We start from the raw sequence: 9,984 nt of genomic DNA, 5'->3' as shown, positions 1-9,984 counted from the left end.
GGGCTCACCTCTGAAACTTGGCAGTTCCCCCATCTGTTGGCCCAACAATAGGCGACTTCTGGTTCTGCAGAAACAACGCTTGAAAGCAATGTCCTTAAATAATCTTGCTCCTCCAATAATGTAAACTCCACGCTTAAAAGCTAAAGCAATTGCGACTCTATATCCTTGATGACCTGTACATCGATGAATCATCTGAGCGAATGCTTCAGCCAGGGAAGAATTCCTCACCATTAAACTGGATGCCTCTGCTCGTAGGGTAAATGGAGCTTATGTAGTCTGCCTCCAATTCTTAAAATGCCTTTTTCATCCAACTTTGGGTCAAGCTTTTTAATCTGTTTATGATTAACTTCATCTTGATTATTAAAGACTTCTGGCTTGCATAAAATAAAACAGCCAGTTCTGCTTCTGTATTCTTTAGTTCTCTAGAATGACTTTGATAGTTTCCTGGGTTTTGTTGTAATAGCAAACGGCGGCAGTATGCAGTTATTCGTAAAAGTCTATTCCAGTCTGAAGAGTGTTCTGTAAATCTTTCCTCAAAACTCTCATTAGCCAAAATTCCAACAAATTGGATCCTTTTAAGAGATTCTGGTGTATACTCTTTAACAATACAACGCTTCTTTTCAAAATCATATGTTGGTTCCCCAAAATCACAATCTTGAGAACTGTTCAGAAGAAAATCAGGACCATTGATCCATCCTTGTTGTTCACTTGGCTTTATTGGCTTGGTTAATGCATCAGCAGGATTCAATTGTGAAGGAACATAGCAAAATTCTTTTGAAAATCATGGCAAAACATCCTGAATCTCCTGAACTCTAGCTGACACAAATGGTTTAAAGGTTCTAGCAGGAGAGCGAACCCAGGCCAACACTACTTCTGAATCGGTCCAAAATTTCATGGTACTAACCCTGTCAACCACTTGCAAAACAAGCAAGGCAAGTCTAGCCATAACCACAGCAGCAGTAAGCTCAAGACGTGGAATAGAACGCTGTTTCAACGGAGCCACTAAAGACTTTGCGATGACAAATTTCAGTTCTACTCCATGAGAAGTATTCCATTTCAGCCAGATCACAGAACCTAGGGCAGATTTACTGGCATCACTAAATCCATGAAGTTGAGGGTCGCCTAGAGAATCTTCTGGCTTTATCATCCGATCTAGTCTAAATCCAATTAGTTGATTCATTTCATGAACATATCCCTTCCACATTTTGATTTGTTCTTCACTCAATTCATCATCCCAACCAACTCCACTAGCCCATAAATCCTGATGACAAATCTTGTATCTAATTATTACAGGAGATAACATACCTGTAGGATCCCACAACTTTGATACCAAACTAGCAACCTTCCGCTTTGTTAGTTTTGAAAACTCCTCACTGAATTTGTCTAGCTGAATAGCCACACTATCCGTAGCCTTATCCCATACATGACCCAAAACTCGTGTTTGCTTGTCTTCTGGGCATCCGTCAACAGAGGGGTCATTAGAATGCCATTCTTTTATTCTGAAGGAGCCCTTTCCAAATCTCCGATCCACCTGATCCATGGCTGCAATAGCTAATTCACTCTTATCAAATGATTCAATCACATCATCCATGTACATGCGACAGTTAATTAACTGTGCTCCAATAGGTTCCTCCTCCTTGAATGTATCTGCCAAAGTGCGTACAGCCATCATAGCTATGTCTGGTGCTGGTTTATCCCCAAAAGGAAGGCGCAGTCACTACCAGTGACGAATTGGAGAAGTTGATTAAACATTTTTTGAACATCGCCTGCAATTCCTATGCTTTTCATTCTCCAGTGAAGAAGGCAATACAGAAGAGAGTTCAAGAAATCTGGCCCTTTGTAAAATCCATCATTCAAACACAAGCCATTGAACCTGGCAGCAGAATTCCATACGATGCGAACCTTTGTTGATTTGTGTAGCTGATATACAGCATGATGTTGTAAGTACCATCCCTCATCTCTGGATACCTCTGGATATAATTCTCTGACAAAGCAACTGTCAATTAATTTTTGGATTTCTTCGGTATATTCATCAAAGGTTCCATTCTTAATTAATCTTTTTTCTTGGCTCATAAGTCTTATTTCTGCTTGAGGCTTGTTGCACTCCAATGCTTCAGGGAAACCAGGCTTCCAAGGCATTTCCACAGTCATGCGACCATCCGCATTAATGCAAAGCTTATTTCGACAATGTTTTATGAACTGAGACTCTGCTATTTCCTTATCTGAGCAAACACACAATGTTGTTGGTTTGACACCAACAACATCAGATGTATATAATTTCTGCAAATCCTCCAAATGACTCAAAAACTGGACCCTGGATGCAGCATGTGGTTTGGGTTTTGGAATATTCCCTCCAAAAATGGTCCATCCCAAGATACTTCTGACGGCAACTGGAGACGATTCAGGAGACACAGAGTCTTTTACGCTCTCAACTGGCATTGTAAGGAAATAATAGTCATAACCAATGATGATATCAATTTCTGCTTCATCTGTGGGTAACGTTCCCTTGGCAGCGTTCAGATGAGGATACTCATCAAAAATATCCCCTCCAACTGCAGGACTGTTATGGGCTGGTTTCTCAATTCCAACTGCAATTACATTGTATGACTTAATTCCATTCACTGGTCTAATTTGGATAGAAAACTTGGCACTGCTTTCCTCAGCAATACCTCCTCCAGCTACTCCATATCGAAACTTGAATGGTTCACCTTGCAAGCCAAAATGCTTGGCTGTGGATAACTTAAGCAATGTTGTATCAGCACCTGTATCAATAAATGCAACCATGCGATGCCATTTTTTCTCAACATCTTGCAGTTCTACATACGTTGTAGGGGAGTAGTGTCGATGAATTTTTCCTTCCTGGCTTGAGTTCAGGGTCCCTACTGTATTGAATGTTGCATCTGCATCTGAAGCAACCTCCAGTGCATGACCAATGTTGCACTCAGAAGCACTTCCCGACAGTGTTAGATTTGCGTTCTAAGCAGAAGTACTTCCCGCCCGTGAACTTTCCAACCGGGAAAAAGTTCTTGGGTGTACTTTATTTCCGTATGGTGGGCAGGCTACAAATCGATGATGATAAAGTTGGCAATCTTCACAACGTTTCTTGTCCGGGCGTGTACAATTGATTGCGTTGTGGTTGGCTCTAAGACAAAAGAAACATCTCTTACTGCTCACAATCATCCTTCGTCTTTCTTCCTTGGTTTTTGATATAAAGAGAGGACTTAATGATCAAATGAGTTTTCTCTATGCAAAAGGGGCAAGCCCTCCCATCATAAACCAATGTAGCCAAGGATTAATCACATTCTGAGCTTTTGTCTCTAAAATAGTTTACAGCTGACTTGTTAGTATTATCACTCAGGGAATGGGGATGTTCTCGACGCTCTCTAGCTTCTGTTTCTCTCCGTAGATATGTACTTAACTCTGCTAATGTTTGATTATGACATTTTGATTGCCGCATATATTCGTAACAAATTCCAGAATCGATCTTTCTGCTGGTAATTTCAATTGTCATGAATGAATCCAATTCCCTTTCTTGACCAAGTTCTCTCATTCGCCGAGCAAAATCAGTCAGTCCATCCAAAACCTGTCTCATCTCCCTTGCTGCTGTAGACTTCATTGGTTTCAAGGCTTCTAAACCAAGTAGTACATCTGGGATGATGGCAGATGTTGGTACCTTCTCTTCAAGGCGCCTCCAAACTCCATTTTCACCATCAACAGAACTGCAATCCAGAATAGTATCTTGAACTACTTTTGGTAATGCGTTGCCATTTAACAAGATCATGAGCTTTTCTTTACCATCAGTCATACCAGCTGACTCAAAGTATTGGTCCATTCGAACCCTCCACGACTGAAAGTTTCGGGGTGCTCCTTCTCAACACGGTGCATGAAGACCTGGAATTCGGATAGCAGGTCGTGATTTCTCTGCTATTCGAATATCATCCAACTTAGTCGAAAGCTTCTCGATAAGCTTCAACATTTCTTCGTCCTTTGTAGAGTCAGTTGGCGTGTGTTTGCCTAAAAACTCCGAGCGTAGAGAAGACAATATGACAGCTCTTGAGTCCAACTCCTCTGACTGGGTCTCCATATCGCGAGCCCACTCGGTCATATTACCTTCTTTGTTATATATTAAATCATTGCATGATAGAATTTTTTCCATCCGATTCAAAATTTCCTGAAAATTATGTATTCGTCCCTCCATCATGGATATTCTGTGATTTATTTCAACATTGTCGGTACAGCCCTTTTCAAGGAGTTCCTTTAGCCCATTTATCCCTCGGGTAATTTGAGACTTCAAGTATATCCGAGTATTTTTTTAATTTTTCGTAGTCCACTGCTACAAAGTCCTCCAAAGCAGAAGTCGATTTGGGTTTACTTCACTAATTTGGACAACGATGAGATTCCACAAGTCAAGGAAAACCACTTCTACCACTTCTCTTTATTCGGTGAAGTCTACAAAGAAGAAAAAACACAAAATAAATGACAAATAAAACTGCACAAAGTAATGACAAAATGCGAACTGCTTATGGTATACGAGAAAATAAAGACAAAATATTTAAATGCAAAGAATAAAATAGATACAACAAAATACAACTTAATAGTGACTAATACAGTAAATATTAATATCACTCACAAAGTCCACTCGACTATATGTAAACAGTTATCCAAATTTAAAACAAGAGCGTATTCACTTATGGTCTGTCAGTCAGACCTTGCTACTGAAGACTAAACGTTAAAATATAAACAGCCTGGAAGCAACCACTAGCAAATAGGCAGTAACCATATTAATGCTCATTTAAGGGTAAACAGCATTTACAGACACCCAAATCTTTAGAGTAATAAATACTTAAACAGCACAAACAACCGTTTTGAAAGTCCGCTACATATATATATATATATATATATATATTATATATATATATATAATAATATATAATATATATATGTGTGTGTGTGTGTGTGTGTGTGTGTGTGCGTATATCAATTATAGACATAACATAGAACAGCCTGTCGTAAGTGTTCACCAAAAATGAATAAATAAATAAGTAAATATAATTTATAGCTACATGAGTGATACCCTGGTGTAGTGTTGTAAAGCCTCGTACATTTGTTTATAATTAATCTGTATTATATAAAAACAAACGGATGCAAACTTCTCCTATTGACAGAGGCAGCTTTCCTTGCACTAAGCGAAGGTTTAGTACAGTTCTTAGATCAGACAGCCGCCATTATCTCGGTAAATCTTCACAAGAATAGTAAGTAGATACCAATAGTTCAAGTGTTGTACTAGGTACCATGATAAAAAGAAATACAAATGTAAATGTGGATAGTACCTTGACATTGAGATAAGGCAATACTCAGAAGAACAATGGCAGAAGTGTCATGGGTTTCTGATTAGTTTTGTGTTAATTATTATTATTTTTTTAGCTACTTTTTGTTAAATTTAAAATTTTATTCGCGTGTTTGCCCACCCCCGCCCCCGGCCCCGCCAAAAAATTAATTACAATTTAAGTGTGCTACTAGCAGCTAGTGGGAGATAACTGCCTTTAGTATTATCCTAGAAAACAAAAATTGCCATCATCAGCGCAATGAAAATTAGGTCTTCAGTTTTACTTCTGCTTGACAAGCAGATCTCTATATGCAAACTAGTCACTACTGTAGATGCTTCAGCATCATTAAAGCACAAAACAAGTTTACGACCGATACCAAGACATCTCAAAGCCCTTCACACACACACACACACATACACTCACACACACACACACACACAAACATAAATAAATAAATAAATAATATCCCATTGTTAAGTTAGGTCAATTATTCCTTACCTCTCCCTTCGGAAACGAAGTAAAAATGAGGTCACATATTGAGATAACTTTGACGTATTTCTTTCTTGCCTCTTTACGAATTAACTGCTGCTTGTCACTCGTATAAGCGCCCACCCCCCCCCAACACACACACACACACACACACACCCAACTGCTATACGAACACGCGCCTAATTGCCACATTATCAGTTTACGGTTTGCTGCAATAATTGTTTATGTTAGGGTGAAAATGTGTTACGACTGTCAGAGGCGGTTTATGACCCGGCAATTGCTTCTCTGCTTATTGCCAGTGAGAAAGGATACTACTGAATACTTGTCCTTGTGTGAGACTAACTCTTCTGCTGAAGGGCTGGATATTGTAAGTATCCAAGTATCTAAGTTTGCCTGCTTTAATTAGCTCGATGGCTTACTTCTCGTCGAGAGTGGAATGTGTTTTAAGTTATTACATACGAAAGGTTTTATACTCTGTAAAACAACACTTACTTGAGATGTAATTTCCAAACTGTGGTTCCTAACATTTGCTATTTTCAGTCTGTTAGATACAAGCACGTAACGTTTAATTGGCCCTATTTCCCTACAGAAAAGTAACTGCTGCGTAGCCTAAAATATAACCTAATTTCTGATGTGTACCTTGAAATATAACCTAATCTCTGATGTGTAGTGTAAAATATAACCTAATCTCAAATGCGTAACTTAAAATATAACCTAATATCTGATGTGCAGCCTAAAATATAACCTAATTTCTGATGTGTAGCTTAAAATATAACCTAATTTCTGATGTCCATGCTAAAATATAACTTGATTTCTGATGCACAGCATAAAATATTACCCAATTTCTGATGTACATACTAAAATATAACCCAATTTCTGACGTGCAGCCTAAAATATTACTTAATTTCTAGGAGCGTTTCTACACCAAGATTCGTTGTTTATTTATTGTTTCCCAGTTATTTCTATGAACAGATCGGTTACCCAAATATTTCTGAAATTAAGATAAAAAACAAATTTTCAGGCATTCTGGTTTTCCATACCTTTCAGTTCTTTCTCGTATCTTAACTATACTAGTCTCTATTGAAGGGTATAAGTATATTCATTAGCATCTGATGAAATACTGCCATTAATTACCAAAACTAAACTCCTGTCAATTGAGAGAGAGAGAGAGAGAGAGAGAGAGAGAGAGAGAGAGAGAGAGAGAGAGAGAGAGAGATTATATGTATAATCGTTCGCAAAGCTACATTTCAGTCTGATGAAATATTCTTCCAATAATTCCCAAAAATTAATCCCCAAAAAACTGAGAGAGAGAGAGAGAGAGAGAGAGAGAGAGAGAGAGAGAGAGAGAGAGAGAGGAGAGAGAATGATATTCTAGCGACACCGCAAGCCAGATAACATTTAGGAGAGCCCATTGTGTGTCTCCCTCATTAAATGCAGGCTTTAAAAAATGCATTCCATTTTGCCTTAACGACCCCAGTAGTTTCGACTTGTCCCTTTGCCTCTGTTTACGACAGACTGCAGTACCCAAGTCAGACGGTTCCTTTTTTTTAATTTGTTCCTTGACAAGAACGTAGTTGTCACGTCATCATTTTTGTGGTTTGCGGTAATAATAGCTTATGGGGAAAGGGAATGTGTTGCGACTGTTGGTAGTGGTTTATTACCCAGTAATTGCTCCCCAGCTGGGAATACCACTTCTGTCATTTTTCCTTGACGTAAATGGCTACTACTTTGTTTCTACGTGCGTGTGTGCGTAAGTGAGAGTACTTTGTTGATAGCGTATCTTATCCCACATAATTCTTTCGTAAACTATCTAAACTAAGGGATAAATACTTTGTTTCTACGTGCGTGTGTGTGTAAGTGAGAGTACTTTGTTGATAGCGTATCTTATCCCACATAATTCTTTCGTAAACTATCTAAACAAAGGGATAAATACTCTGTTTCTACGTGCGTGTGTGTGTAAGTGAGAGTACTTTGTTGATAGCGTTATCTTATCCCACATAATTCTTTCGTAAACTATCTACACAAAGGGATAAATACTTTGTTTCTACGTGCGTGTGTGCGTAAGTGAGAGTACTTTGTTGATAGCGTATCTTATCCCACATAATTCTTTCGTAAACTATCTAAACAAAGGGATAAATACTTTGTTTCTACGTGCGTGTGTGCGTAAGTGAATGTACTTTGTTGATAGCGTATCTTATCCCACATAATTCTTTCGTAAACTATCGAAACAAAGGGATAAATACTTTGTTTATACGTGCACGTGTGTGTGTAAGTGATAGTACTTTGTTGATAGCGTATCTTATCCCACATAATTCTTTCGTAAACCATCTAAACAAAGGGATAAAACCGTCTGCAAAATTCATAAAACAAATTTTCAGAAAACTCATTTATGATTTGCATACCCACGGGGAGCTTACGTATAAAATGCTTAATCTAAATAGTGGAGACTGCATGAGAATGGCTTTTCCAGGATTGTTTTTTCTTTTTTTGCAATTCCTCTACCTGGAAATCGGATAGAGAATATTGCATTCTATAAAACATTGAAAAGCTGTGAGATTTATAGTATTCGAGTCCCCATGCGAAAGTGTGCAACGCTAAACGGATTTACTTCTTAAAATACCTTTCACCTAAATCACATAGGAGAGAGAGAGAGAGAGAGAGAGAGAGAGAGAGAGAGAGAGAGAGAGAGAGGAGAGAGGAATCCAATGTATATTGTAGAAAAGGTCAATTTGCCTTCATAAACAACTTTTGATTCAGCTGCCTAATATTTATCTGTTAAATAACTAAAATCAAATGAAAAATGTAAAAAAGAAACATACTGATCCAAGCTAATGTGGAGGAAAAAAGATAGACAACCTGATCAGCAGAAGGTCGTTTACAATGTGAGGATTTTTCCACCAAGTAATTTGAAATATAAGAAATACTGAAATTGATACGACGATGACAGATCAATAAATATAGACCTATCAATCAATGGATCGATCCATCAATCACTGATTTCAATTCAATATAAAATCTTAATTAAATTAGCATGAATGTGTTCAATCCTATTGAAGGGAAAATTAAAGAATGGTAAAAAAACGATCAAAGCAAAATCAATCTGTTTTCGAGATTACCTGGCTGGGAAAAAAGTTACGAAAGTTAATAATAATGTTCTAACAATTATTGGAAATAAAAAATTAACTGGCAAGACAGTTCCGAAATATTCCTCGCAAATCTCATTACCAGCGTGTCAACTTGACACGATGTATTTCGGGAAAATTCGGGTCCTCTCAGATTTTGGGGATTTGGGCCCGAACTTCAAACGAGACAGAGCTCTCTGCCCAGGAATATAGGAAGGTCTAAATTTAGGCGCTATAACTTTGGTAGGACTTGGTCAACAACTTTCTTTCGAGATCTGAGTTATGTAGGATTACATCTTCTAAGCCCCTCGAAGCTGAACTGATCCCTTTTTTTAAGGCTTCCTCGGACGCCGGGACTTAATCCCCACCCATCTCTACTGTGCGAGGAGAGGATGAATATTGAAAGGGTCTGCAAATGTGGAAGTACAGAATTATAGAGCCGAAATGTGGCATGGACGCTCGAAACTAACCCCGATTCCATTTCTCGTTTTCTAGCGATAATGAGAACCGACCAAGGCGATCAACGCGTTACTTCATGTATTGGTTCATCTCAATAAGTTTTACACGAATCTCTGGAATAATAATTATCCAAATACCTTTGGTAATTGCAGTTGGAGCGAATTATAAAATGCTGGCTAAAATGTAAAAAGCGGATATATGAGACAATGTGAACTCAGACATGATCACTCACGAAAGGTAGCAAAAACATTTTGAAAGAAACACAAACTTGTACTGGGAACTATGAAAAAAAAAGTAGTTAAAAAACTGAATTCTGATTTAAAGTATTTTCAAATGCCTTTAGATTTTCCGACAGGGTTGTAAAATAAAAGAGATTGCTTTTAACAGTGTTTTCCATGTTTCTTTACTTTTATGTTACAAGCATAAAAGTAAAGACATCTGTAAATAATTTAAATCAGTATTCGGCCCGCAACTGCATTAGTTTTTCGTCATGGGTCCCATTACAAGTTTATATGTTTCTTTCAACATATTTGTACTACTGTTGGTGAGTGATAATTCAGTTTGAGTTAGACTATCATAAATCCACC

The 9,984-nt window shown here is 37.9% G+C and overlaps 2 protein-coding genes across 2 annotated transcripts in view; both read right to left on the bottom strand.

Moving 5' to 3' along the window:
• The window catches only part of LOC135208343 (uncharacterized), a 1,188-nt gene extending 996 nt beyond the window's left edge, over nt 1-192 (bottom strand). Inside the window, exon 1 of the mRNA XM_064240449.1 lies at nt 1-192. This exon is cut by the window's left edge and continues 996 nt beyond it. Within this exon, the coding sequence (XP_064096519.1) occupies nt 1-192 (192 nt within the window).
• A 589-nt stretch (nt 193-781) lies between these two features.
• Nucleotides 782-1,669, bottom strand: LOC135208333 (uncharacterized). Its single transcript, XM_064240440.1, has one exon. It carries the CDS (start codon nt 1,667-1,669, stop codon nt 782-784), a length of 888 nt encoding a protein of 295 aa, XP_064096510.1.
• Between the last annotated feature and the right edge of the window lie 8,315 nt (nt 1,670-9,984).

This window comes from Macrobrachium nipponense, chromosome 11, assembly GCF_015104395.2.
Source record: "Macrobrachium nipponense isolate FS-2020 chromosome 11, ASM1510439v2, whole genome shotgun sequence".
Lineage (NCBI taxonomy): Eukaryota > Metazoa > Arthropoda > Malacostraca > Decapoda > Palaemonidae > Macrobrachium > Macrobrachium nipponense.
This window is presented reverse-complemented; position numbering and strand designations above follow the sequence as displayed.